Source organism: Micromesistius poutassou, assembly GCF_964030765.1.
Source record: "Micromesistius poutassou genome assembly, chromosome: 10".
NCBI classification, from domain to species: Eukaryota; Metazoa; Chordata; class Actinopteri; order Gadiformes; family Gadidae; genus Micromesistius; species Micromesistius poutassou.
In genome coordinates, this window is record NC_140280.1 from 13,968,043 (window position 1) to 13,989,587 (window position 21,545).

Sequence of the window (21,545 nt, forward strand, 5' to 3'; positions counted from 1 at the left end):
TTGGCACATGCTTGTATTTTGTAATATTAATAACTGAGAAGCATTTGATTTAATTTGTTTGGAAAGGCATCAAAACTCCAAGAGGCACCAAGTGAATCACAAAGAGCTCTCGGCCCATGAATGCAGATTATCAGTCAGCACCATACGAAATTAATTTCAAAATTGAATTAAATATGAATGAAAAATAGTACAAGATTCCCCAGCCTCGACTCCACATCCCAATCTGGCGTGAATAGGAAAAGGAGAATGAGTGTAACACAGGAGAGAGAGAGAGAGAGAGAGAGAGAGAGAGAGAGAGAGAGATCGCTCTGTAGCAAATGGTGATTTAATAACTGCTCTTAACGTATGACATGTACGTCTCTCACGCTAAACTCATCACGGATTTCTTCCTAAGCGAGGGGCGTTGCGGAAAGACGTCGGCCAGGCTTCTTGCTCAGAAGGGACAGCCTTGTCTCCTGTAATCTAGCAAAAGAGGGTCCTGTAAATTGAAGCCACGGCTACAAGCCGAAGGGGGTGGGGGTGGGGGGGGGGGGGGGGGGGGTCTGCCTCTGGTTTGCTTTGAAGTGGAGAAAGAAAGAAAAAATGGAATAAAAGATGACAAAATGTCAGCTCGCTGCTGACGGTCTGTAGACAGGGACTTACACTCACAGGCGGCAATTACTGTGACACATAGCACGAATCCAGACGCCGCTTTTGATGCCGCCATTTCAGTCTCTTGCGAGGGCCCCGTTGATTTCTTTATTTTATTCTCTTCCGTAGAATACAGCGACGGGAGTCCTGTCTTTGTGTTCACCTTCATTTCTGCCCGTCTCTTCCGTCTGAATTAAAGACAACGGGAAGGGAGAGATCCGCGCGCCGATTGTTCGACGGCTGCGCTGTAATAACAGACTCGGGGCCGCTGTTAAATCTGATAATGGCGGTGGAGGACGGCCAGCGGTTCGAGGCGCTCGTAGCCGCTGATGCCTTTTTGAGGCTGCCGCAGCGTCGGGGGGCCTGGGTCGAGGGAGAGATAAACAGAGAGTGAGGGCCTGGTAGCCATTTTCTGCGGACGGCGGTGGCAGCGGTATAAATACATATCTCGCAGCCGTGTAATGAAGTCGAAGCCAAACCGCCCGAAGCTCTCGCTGCGTCTTCGCCCTCCCCACATAAAACGTGAGCGCGCCGGCTCTTTAATGGTTACCACACGGTCGCTACATCTGTAGCTAATGTAAGACATGCTTTAACTGGTTTTGCTATTATCTTAATAGCGACCCCCCCCTCCCGCCTGTCATTATTTACCATGTGACCTTGTGGCTGGTCTGCTCCCAAACCAAGGTTGTTCAATTACATGTTGTTGCACTTTAATGACTACGTTTTTTTTAATGGGATTTCCAAGTCTATGCAATGAAGGGTTTAAAAAAAAATAATAATAAAAAAAAGATGAAAAGAGAGTGGTGTTATCGACTGGAGCTCTGGGGGGGTCCTTCCTCTGGACCACCTGACCCAGAAACACCCCCCCCCCCCCCTCCCCTCCCCTTGCTCACCTGTGTGTCTAGGCAACCCACACAACCTCCACGCTTCCCGCCACGAGATACACAACTCACCTCGCCCGACGTACACAGACTGGCCCATGTGGACGTCACTCTGTGGGGCTGTTCCCCTGAAGACGTGGTCCATGAGGAGCAGATTCACCTTCTGAACAGGAATCCTGAATCTTGACACCAGAGGACTACAGGGGGAGCTGAAGAAGTTCTGATGTAACCCACGGGGGGGGGGCCTGTTTGTGTTGACGCAGACCGGGGGGGGGGTCGTGACACGTGGTTTGAAGTGAGCACCAGCGTAGGCAAATTCCGGTTAGCGAGGGAAGAGGGCAGATTAGCCTCTGAACTGGGGGGCTCAGACCCGTTCCTGGGCTGCCGTGAGATTGGGTCAGCTGAGAGCGGAGGGAGCCAGAGAAAGAGGTTATTTTTCCTCAATGCGATTCTGTTATACGTCCATTGACCTGGCTGCCAGTAGGTTAATGCGCATTAAGTCTCTCATCAGACTTGAAGATAACTCAGCTCAGGTCTGATGTTAGACGAGCTCAAATGTGGGTGAACGGGGCATTTCTATTTATTTCGCTTCGTACTTGTTTGCCCGTTGTTGAAGGAAGAAGCAACATGTGTAGGCACGTAGTGGGCTATTCACAGCAAACACAAACTCGGCTGGCACCAGTCAACCATAGAAACAACAACGTTTTCAAATCAACACTGTGTTTATCGGCCACTGTAGAAAGGCACTTATTTAAATTCCCTGCTGAAGCCTTGTCTACTTCGCAAAATCAGTCTCTCTTCGGTAGAATATCTCTACAACTCTGAAACAAGGCGAAACTCTGGCCCTTCTGTTCTGGGCTTCTGGCCCGTGCACTGTGCCGCCTCCGCCCAGCAGTCCTGCTATAACATAGTAGAACTGCTGGATCCCAGATTAATGCTCATTAGACAAGCTTTTGTGTGTGTGTGTGTGTGTGTGTGTGTGTGTGTGTGTGTGTGTGTGTGTGTGTGTGTGTGTGTGTGTGTGTGCGTGCGCGTGCTATTAAGAGGATTTTCCAGCACAGGAGATTGTTTGAATCACTCTTGGTGTCTATTGGCTGGAGGAGCTTAGCCAGTGCACGTTACTTTCCACAAGACTTAAATCTCGCCAGATGAGCTTTCAGCTTAAAACCAGTGATCCCCATTAAACCCAGACTCTGTTGTGTGGTGTCAACATTTTGGCAAGACATGTCTGTAAACAATAACTCTATACGTGAGCTACTACGTTTTTGTGGCAGAAGTTTATTTTTTTTAAAGAGGCTTTAAGTTGTTGTTGTGGGGTCTATCCGTTTAGCTTCGGGTAGCCGCGAAGCTCGAATTGAAGGCTAAAACGCCTGGCGTGTTTTTCGTGGTGCATGGCAGGCAGTGCGACCTCGCTCCGGGACAGGGGAGTGGGAGTTTATCCAACAGGAAGACGGCAGGCTGTGATCGGTGTGAGAAGAGGTGAAGGCGGCTTATAAAGAGCGTTTTGTTTACCTCCCCTCGCGGTAGCAGCAGCACCCTACTGGGGAATTCATTAGCCGCTGACATCATCTCACTCTGTGGAGAGGCTCAAAGAAAGAATATCATTCTGTCTCAGTACCTCCCCATTCCGCCTCCCACCCTCCTGGCTCGCTTGCGCGCGTTCTCCCTCTCCCCCTCTCTCTCCTTCTCCCTCTCTCTCCCTTTCTCGCTCTCTCTCTCTCTCTCTCTCTCCCTCTCTCTTTTCTCGCGTTTTCTCTCCACTCCTCCGGTCCTTTCGCCGAGCGTCCGTTAACGCAAGCAAACGTCAAATCAACCCATGCACTCCTTTGGAGCCGTGATCGGGGTTGACGAAGTCGGAGGGAAAAACGCGTTTGTTTTCGTTGTGTTGGGAAGAAGAAGATGAAGCGGGGTCGTTGTTGTGAGGGTTCAATCCCCAAGTAAAGATCGGAATCAGGAAGTGGGAGGACCCCGCGCGTCGTCGAGGCAGCAGCAGCAGCAGCAGCAGCACTCCAGCGGCCAGACGTTGGGATGAATGGGAGTTTGTCTGGTGCTTGGAGCGGATGAGGAGAGCCTCTTGTCTGCCACGGAACCGTCGCAGACCACAGGACACGCTTCCCGGCTACCCCCAAAAACAACACAACATATATCGAAAGAGGGTTTTTACTTTTGAATTTCGTCCGTAGGCTACGCTGGTGTGATTTTTGTGTCTTCTTGAAAGTGGTGCGTGTGTGTGCGTGTGTACGTGTGTGTGTGTGTGTGTGTGTGTGTGTGTGTGTGTGTGTGTGTGTGTGTGTGTGTGTGTGTGTGTGTGTGTGTGTGTGTGTGTGTGTGTGTGTGTGTGTGTGCCTGTGCGTGCGTGCGTGCGTGTGTGTGTGTGCGCGCGCTTTGTTGGATTGTTGCTCCGTCTGAGTGAGCGCTCCGGGGACGCAGCCGCTCAGCGCACCACGCAACCCGGGTCATCTCGCTCTGTTTCCATATTGCGGATACATTCGTAAGGAAAACGTACGCCGACATCGTTTGATTGTTCTCTCCGGACAAGGAAGGAAAGACGACTACACGGGCTTTTATTCGTCTTCGTTTCTAGAAGGGACATTACCGAAGCGCTCCATGATAAGACACATGCTTCTCTTTGTCCAAAAGGCGCAGTAGCTTTGTGAGCGCTTTCTTGGTTCTTTTACGCTGGGATTTTTCGCCTTGGAAATGCTTCTTCTCTTCGCGTGGCTATTGTCGACTTGAAAAGGAATAGACCTCGACACCGCCGTGTGGATTAAATCATTTGGAAAGCAGAATGTGAAAGGAGATTTTATTTCATAGACAACGAAAGTCCTTTCCAGACTTATTTGCCGTCTTGGCAACCTTCACATTAAAGGTATGCGAGGTGTCTGTCGTGTGGATCTTCGTTTTGGATCATGCTTTTTTAATATATTCTGTTGGGGGAAAATGTGTGTGCACTGTCGAGAACAACTGTTTTATATATTGTCTGTCACTTATTTTCACTGACATTCAGGCTTCCCCTGCGGTGTTTACATCCAGTCGGTGTGGGACTATAACGAATAACAGACTTATTGCTTTATTTCAAGGCCATTTGATAAGGGGTTGAAAAGATGATGACATTTTTCGATTCATTCCCTTTCTGCGAATACTCGCCTGTCTGGAATTTGAATAAAAAGACTGAGCTGCATCGCACGCAATGCGTACGGTTTGGACATATTCTGTCAGCAGGACTGTAGACAATAGGCCTAATATCAAATGTAATTTATATGAAGGGAAAGTGAAAAACTAAATAGTAGACAATACACACACAAACACCTGCCTTGGGTAGAAGCTGTTATCAAACATTATTATTGAAACGTGTGTGTAGGACACGTAGACCATCATTCATCATCCGCTTCATAACGCACGTTTTATCCTTATATCAGCCGTGTATTGCATTTTAAGACAATATCTCCATGAGGATTTCTGACCATGTACCGGGTGTTGCACCGTCGATACCTTTCCCATGAACACTGGTTCGTACTACCATACGATCAGGTCACCTTTTTATGGAGGTCACGGGTTGATTTAGCCATTTCGTCTTTGACTTACCCGTTTCAGCCCATTATCTAAGTCCTAGCAGAGTGCGATTCCTTGTGATACAGCAACGCCAGGGTCCTGGTTAGGTGGCGGAGAGGTGAGGGAAGGAGTGAGTTGTTTTGGCAAGGACCAACATTGCCATCAAGTGGCGTACACGTGAAACACCGTTTGTTTTGCTCCAGACAGCTCCTTACCTTTTTCCAGCAATTTTCTTACATTCTTTCTCTTTTGTTTTTTCCATCTTGCAGGTTTCCGATGCCGGTTCAGAGAAATTTTTCAGCACAGCTGCAGTCAAAGGTAATGGATTTTACTGTTTTGCTCAATAATCTTAAATGTGAATGTCAAATCGTTAAATTGGTGTTTTGAAACGCTTGTCAATGTCTTATTGGTTATATTCTTTATAATCATCAACATACAGAATCGGAATCTGTCATTATAGTTACATATAGTTGATCCCACAACCATGAAATAAACACCACATGGATTAGCATGAAGCCACACACATCAACAGTTCCACAAACAGGTGAGCTGGATGTAGACCAATGGGCCATGGCTTTACCTTTACTAATCCCTTGATATGTTGTACTGTGAGCATCAACATGGTTGCTTGATGTTCCTGCTGTGCTGAGAAAGTGGCAGGAAACAGCCTTGTTCTGCCCATGTTTTTATCACCAGACGAATGTGCGTGTGTGCATGTGTGTGCGTGTGTGTGTGTGTGTGTGTGTGTGTAAAGCCTGTATTTATCTGTTTATAGCCTTAGTGCGCCGACACCACACGTGACCTCATTAACAAGTCACTAATTTACTGTTAAATACCACCCCCATTTCTCCTGACCCCTGGTGTCGTGGTGGACGCGAATGGACATTCCTCTGTGATGATGGTGGCGGGGGTGTAGTAACTCAGCGGGGCGGGCAAGTGGACAGAGGTTACAACCCTCCCTCAGAACAGTGGCAGACACAGCGGTGATCAGTGGGCGATAGTGCCTTGTATACATAACCTCCCCTCCCCTCTGGCCTTTCCCACCTGTTCTCCCCCCACAAACACATTCCCCACATGCTGCTCTTGGAGTCCCTGCAGGGCCTTGAATGGCGCAGTCCGTCGGCGGGGATTCAATGGCGCTTCCTGACGGGGAGCTTTGCTTCTCAAGGCGCTGCTCTGTTGCCCAGATTTGCTTCCCTTGAAAGGATTAAGGCCCCCTTTGTGCAGACTAAATCAACAGTGGCCTGCTCTCTCTCTCTCTCTCTCTCTCTCTCTCTCTCTCTCTCTCTCTCTCTCTCTCTCTCTCTCTCTCTCTCTCTCTTGCTGTCACTGTCTTTCTCTTTCCCGCTTGCCCCGTTAAAGGACATGGCGAGGGGGGAAACGGTACACCGAATGTGCTTTCTCTGGGCTGCGGGGTAGTCCACTCTCTTGGCCTCTATTACCATTTAAATGTCTTTCTTTTCTCTTTTTCTCCTCCTCCTCCCTTCCTCTCTTCCTCCTCCTCCTCCTCCTCCTCTCCTGTCGTATGCTAATGTACATTGTCGTTTTAAAGGCCAGGCAGAAGAACCTAGGTGCTGAGGGAACAGGGAGCTCTGGTGTTTTGGTCGAGGGTCGTGTGTCGATTAACAGAGCGAGCTGTGTTATGGTCAGAGGGGATTACCAGCCCGCACCAAAATATCCCCTCGAAGCGACAGGGGGTCTAGTTTGGAAGGAGGTGAAGGTCAATATTTGCACAATAGCAGATTCTTTGTCATTTGCAGTGGCACATTGCTGTTGGCAGGCGTGGGAGGACCAGTTTTTTTCGGGTTTAATGTTTAGCGTTAAGGAAAGCCAAAAGGCCTTAAACCTAGAAACATGATTCAACCATATTCTGGTGTTGATTGATGCGTTTGTACCCGCAGCACTGAAACCACTGACATTCAGCAGGACAATACTTTATGGGGACTTTCCCAAATTCGATATTCCCCTGAATTTGATACAGAAGATGTCACACTGTATATTGACGCTATAACCACAATATAGTGGTGCCAGGAAACCCAATACTGGCCGAGCTCTGTACACTCTACCTCTGAAAGTGAGTTTTCAGTATTATATTATCAGTTTACAGCTCGTAGGAATGGCCCTGATGGCCATGTCTCTTCCTTTTTTCTTTTGCAATTTTAAACAACAGCAGTTTTTCATTGCTTATAATAAATAGTAATTGTCTGGCGAAATCCCCCTCCACCATCTGCTTTGTAAAGTCTGTTCTAGCGATACCTTTTTTCCTTCTTGGCTTTTCTTGTTTTCTCCCGACACTCTCTCGACTCTTGTTGTGCGTTCACTTTGTCCAGACGCTGCCTCCATTAGCTAGCTGCCGCTGAGCGTTAGCCGTGTGATTACTGCAGCTGCCAAGGCGAGCCCCGCAGGTGTCAACCACGCTAATCTGATTCATTTACTCTCCGGGAGAAATTGCACGCTGTAAAACCAAAACCAAACAAAAAAAAATGGCTGCCAAAGTCTTATCAGGGCCTAAAAAAACAAAGTCCCTCCAAAGCCTAAACGGCTTTCAAGCTGCCTTGGGTAGTGGAAGCCTTGTTATGGCTGTGCGCGCGTGTGCGTGTACGGGTGTGTATTTGTGTGTGGGGGGGGGGGGGACGTGCAGAAGGGATTTGTCCGGGGAGAGTCCTAGCAGAGTGAAGTCTGGTGGAGTTTGAGGGTGGAAGTTGACAGAGCGATGCAGGGGTATCATCACCCCGGCAGCTTCAGGACAGCAGCAGCAGCTCAGTGGAGCAGCTCTATCAGATGATTAAAGCCACATCCCTGGGGGCTTATATCTTGTCACCAGGATACAGGCCCCATCAGTCATGATACTGCGCCCCCCCCCCCCCCTCCCTCGGCCACACCGGCAGAAACTCGGTTAAGTCACTGTAAAGCACCAGATAAACACATTTGACGGTATTTGTCGAGCGCGGATGAACCCAAAAGGGAGAAGGCTCACTGGAGTCGCTACGGTGGTTCTGTGTGTGGGATATTATTTGTGTGGGGCAGAAAGCTGGTGGTATTTGTACTGGGAAAACAGCAAAATGCCCCCACAAAGTGTCATTCTTTTTTAAGCAAATAATCGGAACAGATATCCGTACGAGACATTGTCATAAATCCGGATTTATTTAGCTTTTCTATGTTTTTTGATTGCCGTTCTGTGATTCATGTTCTGTGATATATAACTATAATTTTATTCCATACAGAGATGTGGTTTTTCTTTTTCTTTTGAGGCAGACAATATAGCCCAGTTATATATAATTCACATCTTTGCTCCTGCCAGAATGTGTTACATAATACAGATATCATTCCACGGGCAGGCGGCTTCATTAAGTCCGCATTCATGGCAGCGGCGGCGTTCTGAAGGAGTACTTCAGGCTGTTTTTCTGCTGTAAGATCAACTGCCTTTCCGCTCGGTTGACAGATCTCTCCGAGCCACTTCCCTCCCAACGACGGCGGCGGCGGCGGCGTCTGGCCCGGCGCGAGACGTGAGCTCAGACTCCAGGGCACTTGGGCGGAGGGCGGGGGTGGGGGGGGGGGCGGACAGTTTGGTTCTGAGGCGCGGATTACGACTCGCTGTGACTGATGTTAAAGTGATAACGAAGCGGTGAAGGAGAGGGAAGAGGGAAGGGCGCCGGCCGGCCGGTGAAGTGGGCGTCAAGCTTGAATAGCTTGTGTCTGTCATCGGGGGGGAGGGGGGGAAGGAGATGGACGCAGGGGGAGAAGACAGTAATGGAGGATATTGGTCGATGTGGACCTCCATCAATTAGGAGTGCAAATGGCTTTTTTTTGAGTTGAGAAGTGACTGTTCTTTTTTGACGGTTGATGTGACGACACCAAGCGGCTCAATGGTGAAGCGCTCGTTGGGCGAGAGAGCGTTGCGTTCCCTTTGATATGCTCACACAGTGAGAAGCTTGTATCTCTCTTTCATGTTTGTCTTTCTCACTCCCCCTCTCCATTGCCTCAGAGGGGGTTGGTTGGTTGTCGAGGGAGGGAGAGAGGGAGGGAGGGAGGGAGGGAGAGAGAGAGAGGGGAGGAAACCGTAGCACCTCAAGGCTACGCGGCCACCACCTGCCGTAATCTCTGGTGATATACAACGCAACAATTGCGCCACAAATCACCCAGTCCTCCACCCTCCCCCCAACCACAGCTCATTCAGACGGACAGGAAAGGCGGGCTGTCTTGCTCTTTTTTTACTAGCGGCCCGGGGGCCGATTTACAACCTAGGTTGTAGTCCCCCGATGACCTCCCGGTGACCTGTGTGTCCGAGAGGCCGGGCGGTCTGTGTTGTGTGATCCCAGACGACCCCGTTAGACGACCCAGCCTTCACTCAGCGCGTTCTGTGCTGTACAGTCCCTTTGTATGGTTATTATTTATTATTATGACCATCCTACTTCCATTTTCTATTAGGATATTATGGCGTATATATCCTTACATGGCCATGATATATATATATATATATATATATATATATATATATATATATATATATATCTATCACAGAATAAAGCTGTAATGTTGCTGCCTGATGTTTAACGATATGAAAGCCAAGACTCAAGAGGCCTGTGCAGTGTGAGCTGTAATGCAACCGGTGGGGTTAAAGTGAGGAAGATTTATAACAGCCTTCCAGCCAAACACATGATGTGTCCCTAAGAGGTAGAAGAAGCCTGATATCCTCTGTTAGGAGGACGCTCCCTCCTTCTCTTCCCATGCACACACACTCATATCACTCTTCAGAGAGATCCTCCGCAGAGAGACAGAGAGAGAGACAGAGAGAGAGAGAGAGAGAGAGAGGCAGAAAGAGTGAGACAAGGTATTTCATGACCATGAAGAGAGGCCTCTCGGGCCATGCCTCATCGGTTGACACGGCCAGACAAAAGAGCGATCAATCAAAAGAGGAGCCAATCAGAGTGTCATGCCACTGCCGGCAGAGGGCCCCGGCCAATGCATTGACACATGCTGCCACACACACACACACACATCTACATGAGGAGGAGGGGGGATTGAGGGGTCTGATTATTGACCCAATCAGAGCTCATTGGTCCTGAGCTTAGAGACTTTCCATAAGGAGCATAACAATCAGGTGATGTCTGTGCACGTGCGTGTGTGTGTTTGTGGGGAGAGAGAGAGAGAGCGAGAGAGAGAGACAGAGAGTATGGACTGGAGTAATCGGCCTGCTTATGTGAACCTTCATGTAAAGGCCGACAGGTAGGGGAACAACAGGACAGGTAGCAATCAAAATCCCTTTGGATTGTTTTGGTTTCTACTTTACGTAAAGCAATCAACACCTGGTTGGCCCGGTAGGTGTCCGCCTTGTGCGCTCGCTGATTGCAGGTTTTGAGACGGCTATTGAAGCAGAGCGAGCCCTGATTGGGTCTGATGGTGCTCTGGACACACACACACACACACACACACACACACAGGGGCGCACACAAACACACACACACATGCACAGTCCAACACACACACACACACAGATACATACATATATACATACGTCTACACAGAGCACTTTGGGCACAATCTCCCTCATCTCCCCAGGCACAACAAGGAGGTCATTCAGAGGTTGTTTCCCCAAGTCCTGGGTGAGGACTAAGTAAATCCATCCATCTTAATGCACTTATTTCAGCACCGGGAGAGCAGGGGGCGGGGGGGGAGGGGAGGGGTGCTGTGTAAACACTCCTATATCCGACATGCCATGCTAAACCCTAAAGAGGCTGGAACGCATCAGGGCCCAAATTAAAGGCCTACGTCTCAAACAAAAACATTTAAATGGGCCGCACTCCAGAGATCAAAGTCAGCGAGACTTCTTTTCCTGGCCAATCCTTCAGTCCCTCCCCCTCTCCCTCCGCCCCTGGAGCCTATCAGAGTGAGATATGTCGCGGTCTGACGTTCAGGATCGAATGGTAAACCGCTCTGTAATGCACAAGCCCAGCTCTCTGCGCTGTCTCTCGCTAACCGTCCGTGGCACACACTCAGTGGCTCTAGGTAAAGAAGGATTTATGGAAGCACGCTCAGTTGACTCAGGAATCCGTCTTGGGTTACAAAAACAATATTTATGTCGACGATAGAGAAAGGGAACATTTGTTCTGTTGGCCTGGGCTAAGTAGAGTGTGTATACGTTTAGCTGCAATTAGTGTGGCCTTCTTAAGGCCAAAGTATACTTCTCCGACTCCGTAATCCGACTCTGTAACTACGGAGACCCCTCGAGCATTCCCAGTTCTCCGTCGGGATGTCGGATACGCAATTCGCCTCCCGATCGATCTTATATGCTGACTGCTAACCATGTAAATAGTGTTGTAAATAATCTTCCAAAGTTTTTCAAATCTTATTTGGTGTTTTATTGGTCCTTAATGTGCAAAGTAAACAAGGTACAAAGTAAATAAGGTGCAAAGTCAAACCGGGAAAAGTGATTCCGGAAATGATGTAGTTACAGGACCAATCGCAGCCCTTGCCGTCTCCGTCCGTCTCCGTTGCCTCGACGGTGGTTAAAAAATATTTGATGCACACGTAGAGCTACGGCGAGCTACGGAGAGGGTCTCCGACAGGGTCTCCGATGACGGAGAGGGCTCTCTGTGTCTACGTACAGCACTTTACGGGGGAGTATAAACCAGCCTTTAGAGTCGAAGCTTATGAGTGTAATCTCTTGTGTGTTTAGTTTTTGCACTGGGGCGAAAAACACTGGGCAACAAGGAGACATCACTTTGCACCAATTTGAGCCAATCAGAAACAATGATTGATGCGATTGTGCTGCTTCGCGCTGTCCTTGCCACTTGGGTTTAGCCGTAATTTATTTTTTCGGGGATTTCTCTCACAACTATGGTTAAATAGTTGACTAGATGGAACCTGGACATGGCGACAGCGACGGCCCTAGAAATGGCTCAACCCTCCATGCTCGCTAAATTAGGAAAACAGCACACATTAATCAGCTGGCTAGAAAGCAGGAGCGTCTCGAAGCTGACTTCAAAGTCTGTAGAAAATCAAAGCAGGTTGCTTGATCTATTAGATACATGTTAACAAGCATGGTTTGTGGATCTGAAAAGCTTCTCCCCCCGACACACACACACACACACACCACCTTTTAATTCCCAGTGTCCTCTAGGCTTTCTCAGGCCAATTAAGTGTGTATTGGCAGAGGTCCCCACGGTAGAGGTGAGATGGTCCCCACGGTAGAGGTGAGATGGTCCCCACGGTAGAGGTGAGATGGTCCCCACGGTAGAGGTGAGATGGTCCCTATGGTAGAGGTGAGATGGTCCCCACGGTAGAGGTGAGATGGTCCCCACGGTAGAGGTGAGATGGTCCCTATGGTAGAGGTGAGATGGTCCCCACGGTAGAGGTGAGATGGTCCCCACGGTAGAGGTGAGATGGTCCCCACGGTAGAGGTGAGATGGTCCCCACGGTAGAGGTGAGATGGTCCCCACGGTAGAGGTGAGATGGTGATGCATGAGTGCACTTCGCTAGTGTGTGTAGTGGTGATACGTTCCGGGCCTGGATTGAGTCGTGGCCCAGCAGGCCAGTCACCGCCTAAGGCTAGAGGTAGCCATTAACTCCTCTCCCAACGGCCCGTGTCCATCAGCCACTGTCTATTCATATTCATATTAATGCCACCGGTTTATTTGGCTCACACCTTGTGTATCAGGAATACAAAATGGCAGCTTTGCAGGCTCACATGCCACTGCCAAGCTCTGATGGGAGTAGCACCATGGATAATATTCCCAGATTGTGATTGCTGTTGACTGATGGGATTTACTGGGAATTGGCAAGAGCGTCATGCCTAGAATATACAGCGGATAAATAGGATACATTTATGCTGTTTATATTTAGAATGCATTCGTTTATTTTATAGTACAGTGGCTTAAACATATGGAGCTGTGCCCCGGCACTTTTTATAAAACAGTGTCCTACTGTAATGTGGAAGGTTTCAACCTAAATATTTTTTTGGATATATGAATGCGCTCACACATTTTCCTTTATATAAACATTCAGACACTTATAATGTATACATTTATCCCCTGTAGGAAATAAATGACCACCATGGCTGTATAAAGATTGTTACTTATTCCACTGCTAAAAAAATATTAAGGGCGCTTAGTGGGACGCAAGCCTTTATACTTTCCATGAGCCTTTAAATGAACTCTCTCAACAAGTTCAGAGAGTTCAGGAAGGGGCATCTCCCTCTCTTCTGGTTCCCTGTGCAGCTCAGGGAACAGGGATATTTGCATAAAGTGAGCAAACTACAGTCACAACTAAAGACAGAGAGAGAGAGAGAGAGGGATAACTTTGGTTAGGCTCTGGTCAGGATAAATGACTGCAATCGATGCTTCAATTGCACCCTGTAGAGTAGAGGTTAACCTCAGTGTGTCTCTGATTCTCAAACATATGCAGTGAGAAAACCGGCCGACCTCGGGGTTGATTAGAGGGTGTACAGAGCCAGTGTTTGTGAGCAACATGTACCCTTCAGACACGCAAGATACCTGGCATGTGTTTCCTGCTTGATTCCGTCTCGCATCCCAATCAAGGCCCAGACTTTTTCCTGAATTCAGAGGACTGATCTTCGCGTGCGTTTGATGCATGGGGCCGGGCGCCACTGTGACATACAGTAATGCCATCCCCATATTCGTCTTTACATCGTGCTCTTGAAAAGGCAGTGATTTATTGGGTGGATGATGGCGGAGTATAGCGTTACGCAAGGATGTTGTAAAGGAAATTGAAAGCATGTGCGTCTCACATAAACTGCGCCTAACAAACTGCAAAATGTTCCATTTTATCACCCCCAACTCTGTGTAACCCCCACACCCCCCCCACCCCCTGGTTTCAACATCACTGGCTCTCTTGGCCCGCGGTCCTTCTCAGCTTGCCCAAACGCATCAACATCATCCGGACTGTCGCCATCTGTTAGAGATTGTGCAGCTCCTGGCGGGAGCTATTCGATTTCAGGGGTTCCAGCACTTCCTCCCCACCACCACCACCACCGGCCCCCTCTGACACCGCTCTTTATCCCACATGTCACATTCTACTGTAAACAGCGTCACCCAAAACCTCCAAACTCCCAGAAGGGACGGCTCTCTTGTTTCTTTTGGTGTTTGCGCTTACCCGAGGAAGGACTGAAGGGCTCTGTTGTAGCGGGGCCCCGGTACTGCGTGTCTGGCTGAGCCCGCACGGAGGCCAGCCAGCCAGGCCAGCGGATGAGAGATGAGGCATCAGAGGATTGGGGGGGGTTGACAGAGTGCTTGGAGGGGATGTTAGGGGAAGTCCCAACATGGAAGCGCCTCAGCCCTTAAGACTGCCCGCGCTCGGCTAACAGAGTGCGGTCTGCGATGGAGGCGGCGTTGTGATGTATGAATCCGCCCCAACCAGGTCTTGACGCGGAACAGGTCTGTTCCTGGTCTACCATGCACCCACCCAGGAGCGATGGTGGTGGTGGTGGTCGGAGAGGTGCTCAGGACAGAGGGGGCATTGTTCCCCTCTCCGCAACCTGAGCCCAGGGCAGCCGCTGCCCATCGGGGGGTGGGGGGGGGGCGGGGTATCACATTGTTGGACTCCCGCCCCACCACCACCACCACTACACCCCGCTACAAAACCGTGACTCCCTTGCATGGAGCTGTGTGTGGGTCTTGACATGGGAGGCAGCGTAGCAGCTGACGGCTCGGCACAGTTTAAACAAACAGCCCCAGATCGGCCCCTCTCTCCCCCCCCACCTCCCAGGGCAGCAGTCCCACAGCCATAAGTCATCAGCGTCAGCCCCGCCGACGGAGATCCCCGGGTAGTTTCAAGAGTTACTAGTGAGAAGCGAGTCGTTGTGGCTTGGCTAAGGAGGAGGAAGGGAAGGTTTGGCTCTGATTAAGACACTCTATTCTCACCTACCTCCCGGTGTCCAGACAGACTGACAGACAGACAAGGTACGGCCTCATGTGGAGACCACACACAGTTTTCCAGGGATCGGGAGGAGAAAATGGCTCTATTCCTTTGTTTTTACACTCTCTTTCTCTTTTATACCCTGCCAAACCTCCGCAAAAAGAGATAACTCCCCATAAGCGCAAACGTATACGTAAATAAACATACAGAGTTGCTCCGTGTAGGCTAAAGACGTACACGGACAGGGTTATGCATGTATACAATCATGCTCACACGCCTTTGTACCCTGATACCCTATGGAATGTTGTTTTCCGTCTGTGGTCCGGGCAGAGTGTTAAACCTGATCCCTGTAAACGGTTTGAACTCCACTGGGTAGTCTAGCTGCAGACGCATTAGGAAAGCAAAACATGGCGACTCCAATTTGGAAGCGGGCGACACAGGCCTGACTGATGGGCCTCCAGGGGGAGATTCCTCTTAGTAGGAAAGACAACTGGACCTCCCTACTCCCTAACCCCCTGTCCCTCCCTCCCTCCCACCCCTTTTTCCCTGCCTTCCTCGCCCACTACCTGCCTCCCTTCCTCCCTCCCTCACCCTGTTGAAGTCATGTTATTGGCTGGTGTCAGACCTAGCTGTCACTCTCTTTATGGGAGCTGGAGAGAGGGCTGCTATACCGTGCCACCCCCCCCCCCCCCCCCGGCCAAAGAAATCAATTGAGCTCTGTGGGATGAAAGAGAGAGAGAGAGAGAGAGAGAGAGCTAGAGAGTGTGTATGTATGTGTGTGTGTGTGTGAGAGAGAGAGCGAGTGGGAGCTAGAGAGTGTGTGTGAGAGAGAGAGAGAGAGAGAGAGAGAGCTTTTTTGCCACGGCTGCTATGCCACAGATGAGTCGCTCTTGAAAGGCCCTTAAACAGTGGTGGAGTGTCTCGAAAGAAAGGCAGCAAGGGAAAAAAACAGAAGCCATTAACCTCTCGAAGGCTGCCAGCTGTCTGCTTAGCTGCCGCCCTTGTGGACCTTATGCTGGTGTGTGTGTGTGTACGTGTGTTAGGGTGCGTGTGTGTGTGTGTGTGTGTTTCACTACGGCCCCCTGAGCGCAGTTGACGGGTGGCCAGAACTCCACGGAGCAAAGCCCAGACCAGAGCCTCACCAGGCTGTGACATACAGGAACCACATCTATCACACTGGGACCTGCTGACTGGTACAGTTCCATTGTGTGTGTGTGTGTGTGTGTGTGTGTGTGTGTGTGTGTGTGTGTGTGTGTGTGTGTGTGTGTGTGTGTGTGTGTGTGTGTGTGTGTGTGTGTGTGTGTGTGTGTGTGTGTGTGTGTGTGTGGAAAAAGGGCAGAGAAGGTTGCCACTGTGTATGAACAAGTGTATGTTGAGTATAGGATTGTGTGGCAGAAGAGGGATTTTGCTCTTTTGAAGTCGTTGGCTGAAGAGGCGTACTGAGTCTACTTTGCAGAAGGGAATTCAATTGCAGCCTTGGTGTGTGTGTGTGTGTGTGTGTGTGTGTGTGTGTGTGTGTGTGTGTGTGTGAATGGGTGCATGTATGACTGCATAAAGCCTTTTCACTGTCTGTGTACATTGCTTAGTTATTGTCTTTAGACAATAATATCGTCTACCTGCAGCACTCGGAGACAGCGTTTCTATTGGTATGCATGATGTTCTCTGGTATTCTCTGGTTCTCTGGACACATATCAATGAGCTCCAGGTTGCTTTTGGACACAGTGGCTCAGGGACAGCAGGCGTTTATCAAACCCCATTAGCACCAGAGTTCATTATGTTGTCTAAACACTGTCTTGAGTTTAAAGGACATGTCTTTGCCTTCCACCCGTGGCTATTTTCTGGTTGCATGTGCTAGTGTGGTGGTGAGAAGGGGATTTAGTTTGTCAGCAACTTTTTAAAAGTTTTTTTTTATCTCTCTCTGCCTCTCTATGTCTCTGTCACTCTCTCTCTCTCGCTCTCGCTCTCTCTCTCTCTCTCTCTCTCTCTCTCTTGGTCTCTCTCTCTGTCTCATACTCTGACAGACACGCACACACTTTAACACATACACTTTCACACACACACACACACACACACACACACACACACACACACACACACACACACACAGTAAAGCAGAGGGGCCCGCCCAGCGCTCCTCACTCCGCACCATTAGAGATACCCGAGGCCTTGTGAAAAGATCAGCTGGCCTCCTTCACACTCGACACGTCTGAGGTCAACGGCTCTCGTGAACGTCCACAGCTGCCTGCCGTCTCTGGGGGGTCTTTTTTACGCGGCCCGTGACGGGGGTGGGGGGGGGGGGCACGAACCGTCGGCCACAGGCCTGCGCGGCCCCACCGCATCAAAGCCACCGGGAGACCGGGCCTGTCAAGACAGACAAAACACAGCAGCAGAGGACCTCTGAGAGGCCCCGCGGCGCCCCCTGCTGCCGGGACGATCCCCAACCCCACGCCGCGGTTGCCGCTGCGGACAAACACGGCCAAACGAGTGACACAAAAGAGATTGATGATCGTTTGATGTGATGAGAAATGGATAGAAAACAGATATGATTGTTGACAATGAAATGGGATTGGAGTAGTGTTGTTGTGAGTTCAGAATCCTTTCTCACCTTGATTAGTAATGCATTTACTAAGGTAGCTAACGGCCGCTGTGACGTAAAATCAAACAAAACATCTACCTACCCCAACTCATGCACTGCAGCACCGCCTTTACAGGCCCATAGAGATATCAATACACATATATATATATACATATATATATATATATATATATATATATATATATATGTATATATGTATATATATATCAACAGACCTGTTCTCCAGACGGCCACGTCAGCGTAGCCTCCCGGGGCGAGTGGGTGGGTGATGAGGTGGAGGTGGGGGATGGGGTGGGGTGTTGGGTAATGGTAATGGGACACTTGCGCCCATAGACCCGACAACCACCACACGCATCCACATTTGCTCGCCGCCAAAGCTAAACGGTGATAGAGGGCTAGAGAGAGAGAGAGAGAGAGAGAGAGAGCGAGAGAGAGAGCAAACGATGTCTAGAGAGAGAGAGAGAGAGAGTCCTTCATGCTTCTAGGTTTGTGCGAGCTGTCGAGGAGGCAGTAGCAGATTCCCTGCGTGCTGCTGGCGGGGTGAGAAGTGAGGAGCGCGGCGCTAAGAGAGGTCTAGAGAGAGAGAGAGAGAGAGAGACAGAGACAGTTAAGAGCCCTTAGAGGAGCTGCTGTAATCAGAGCTACTGTGGGCGAGGAGCACTCCACCACCACCTCCACCAGCGCTGAGGCTGGTTAATAAATGGCTTGATTATGACGGCACGGAGAAGAGACAGAGCCCGGTTTTGCCTCCTGGCTGACTCACTATGAATGGAACTCGGATGGATACTGGGAAAGGTAGGAGATAGGACTCACCCTCTTTCTTCCTTCTCTCGCTCTCGTTCTCTCGTTCTCTCTCTCTCTCTCTCTCTCTCTCTCTCTCTCTCTCTCTCGCTCTCTACCGCTTCCTGTCTCTCCCTCTCTTTTTATTGGTCACATCACTCATTTTCCTTTGAGGAGTCTGTCTGCGTGTCTCTGTCATCTCAGCGCGCTCTCTCTCTCCCTCCCGCTGTGCACATGTGTTTGCTCTCTCTCTCTCTCTCTCTCCCTCTCTCTCTCTCTCGTCCTCTGTGGTCTGGCCTCACATCTGGGCTCACAGACGAGAACGTTCAGCGGCTTAACCCATGGCCAATTACACCAGATTGTGGCCATTTAACAGGGGATCACAGGGGGCCTATTGCAACGAAGAGATTTAACTCATGGTTAACCGCACACACATACAGTAAACAAACCAACGCACACACGCATGCACTCCCAACACACACACACACACAACACGGCAGATGGTCATGAAATATATAAAGGTACATATATCACGCACCTCAAGAATGTATCTCTCCGTGCCTCCTGCCAAGATCCCACAGATAGTTGGGCTTCGGCACTCGCGATGTGGAATTTGTCTGTAGAAACCTTGTACTCATCAAATATAGAAGAAGAGATATAGAAGCTGAGCCCCCTCCCTCTCCCATCCTGCCCACGCTGCCCTTTCACTTGATCACCGCTCGTTACATTACAGACCCCGGTGTGGCTTACCACCGGGCCATATGACCACACTCTCTCTGAAACATTACACCCCCCACCCCCCCCCACCCCCTTCGCTCCTCCACATCACCCCAGCCCTCCCATGGCTCCCAAAGGGCAAGGCCAGCAGCAATAAAACCCTAGCACCGGCGTCCAGCAACAAATGGAGAGAGAGGGAAGTCCAGCCAGGGACTGGTGGGTAACCTGACACCGACCCCCAAAACGCCCCAGCGCTGACCCCTCTACCTCCAGAGGAGCCGCCGACATGACAGAGCCCGGGTGGTGGATAGTCTGACACCCCCGTATACCCCCCCACCCTCCACCACCCCCGTCGCATGCCTCTGCTGTCGGCGCGTTGGTGCTGCAGGACCATGTGGAGGCATGGCAGCTATGGCGCAGCACGGGGCTAGCTTGCGGCGGCTACAGCGCTAGTGGCGGCGGCTTATGCTGGGAAAGTCTCGGAGCCGAGGGGTGGGGCCGAGGGGTGGGGCCGGGGAGGAAACGATTTTGTGGGGGACGGGGGGAACGGGGGAACGGGGACGGGGTGTTGAAATCCAGGAATTGTTTGGCCCTGAGATCAGTAGGGATTAAAGTCAGTGACAAGATATCGCCAGAGCAAAGAACGGCATGGCAGCCTCTCGCCCAGACACCGCCACGTTAGCAAACATTGGATTAGCCTTTAACTTTTGGGATGGGGTGAGAAGGGGGGGGTGGGGGGGGGGGGAGTTTGTTCAAGCGTTCCTCACTGCTTCCTCTCGGAGGCCCCTTAACAGGACAGCTAAGTACGGGCCCCCAGAGAGAGAGCGGCCGAGGCAGCGATGCACAGCGGGCGGCCGCTTCTCAGAAGGCGCTCTGGGTAAAGCGTGAGGACCGCTCAGGGTGCCATGAGGATTGCCTACACACCATTCAGCGCCAGAGAGGAATTTCTTGGCCTAGGGGGAGCTCTCACAAAAACACACAAACACACTCGTTAGGAAAGGAGGGGGGGGGGGGGGGGGGGGGGGGGGGGGAGCTGAGCTCAGCCGTCATCCTCTAACACGTCCCCCAGAGAGCTCTGTTGTCATTCCCTTCCCCTGTTGGAGAACCAGAGAGCTCAGGGACGGGGCGGAGTTCCTGTTGAACTCCCTCGCTCCTGAGTTCCTGTTGAGACTCCGGAGCGAGGGGAGTCACAGAGGACGAAGATCCAGGTGGTCAACACACACACACACACACACAGCTGTGGGCCGCCGGTCCGTCTCGTGTGTGAGGTTTTGTGGTGGGAGCGAGGGAGGGGAGAGAGGGCGGGTGTTTGTTGTTCCTCCTCGTGCGTGTGTGTGAGGGGGAGCAGGGAAGGGAACGGTCGAAGATGTCGGCCATTAACGGATCTGGCGGGCCTCATTAAGACCAAATAAACAACGTCTACCTCCTGGCCGAGGTCAGCGGCGGGGAGCGCGCGCTGCCCTCCGTGGGTCAGCTCACTGTCAACACCCGCGGCTCCAACTCCGGCTCCTAATGCTGTTGTCAAACTAAATATGAAGGCGAGCAGAGTGAGAGCTTTTTTTCTCTTTTGCTTCTCTCTCATTGAACCAAAATGGTTTCCAGATTTCAACACGACCCGGAGGAGAGTTAGGTGGTTTCTTTCATATCTTCTGAAGCGAGGACATGGTCTGCTTCTGAGCCATTTTTTTCCACTTTCGTTGGAACTTCTTAATCGCTGTGCACATCGAGGTTTATATTTCATTTTATTTGACTTAATAGGCCCAGATTTTAATTGCCGCAGCCCCAGTCCGTCTTGATAATAAGTGATGTTTACACAGACGGGAATGTGTTAATTACATTTTTTTTCAACCAAAGAAAAGTCCAGGAGCCATGACTTCATCCGTTAAATTGACTCAACGTTGCACCGCCTCCGTTTATTTATCTGAAGGTTGGTGACGAGAGGTGACTTGACAGGGGAGGGGAGGTGTGGCTGTCGCTCTCTAGCTAAACAACAGTGTTATTGTTTCAACTCCATGACTGGAAGGCATGGCCTCCAAACCCCGCCGACCACAACCGCGTTTGGTTTGGTGTCGGTTCTAATGCTGTAGCGTAAGACGTTTTTCTTTTTTTGTCATCTCAATCAAATGAGTCTGTTCCTTCAGATGTTCCTAACAGCGACCCGGGGCTCTGAAGTGCGTTTCCAATGGCAGGCTGACAGGAACATTAGCGCTCTTGACGACTCAGAGAGAACTCAGAGAGAGTCTGATGTGGTGCCTCAGTGGCCTGGGCAGAATTCTGCCTACTGCAGCACCAGAGGCGAGAGAGAGAGAGAGAGAGAGAGAGAGAGAGAGAGAGGATACAGCAGACAGATGGTAGAGAGTTGGCAGTAGACAGTGGGACGGTGAGTGAGTGAGCGGGACTTTGAAGGACTCTGGCAGCTGTGATGGACAGCGCAGGGATTCTGGGTTGTCAGCGCTTCTCTCTAGATAGTTCTCGTCGTTTTTTTTCTTTTTTTAAACAAGACTGTAGAAATCGTG

At 50.4% G+C, this 21,545-nt stretch overlaps 1 protein-coding gene across 1 annotated transcript in view; it reads left to right on the forward strand.

Moving 5' to 3' along the window:
• Positions 1–913: 913 nt before the first annotated feature.
• auts2a (activator of transcription and developmental regulator AUTS2 a) overlaps positions 914–21,545 on the forward strand; it is a gene marked incomplete at its 5' end in the record, with an annotated part of 43,272 nt that continues 22,640 nt past the window's right edge. The window contains 2 exons of the mRNA XM_084474239.1: positions 914–949; positions 8,506–8,569. Of these exons, the coding sequence (XP_084330365.1) occupies positions 914–949; positions 8,506–8,569 (100 nt within the window). The remainder of the gene's footprint in view (positions 950–8,505; positions 8,570–21,545) is intronic.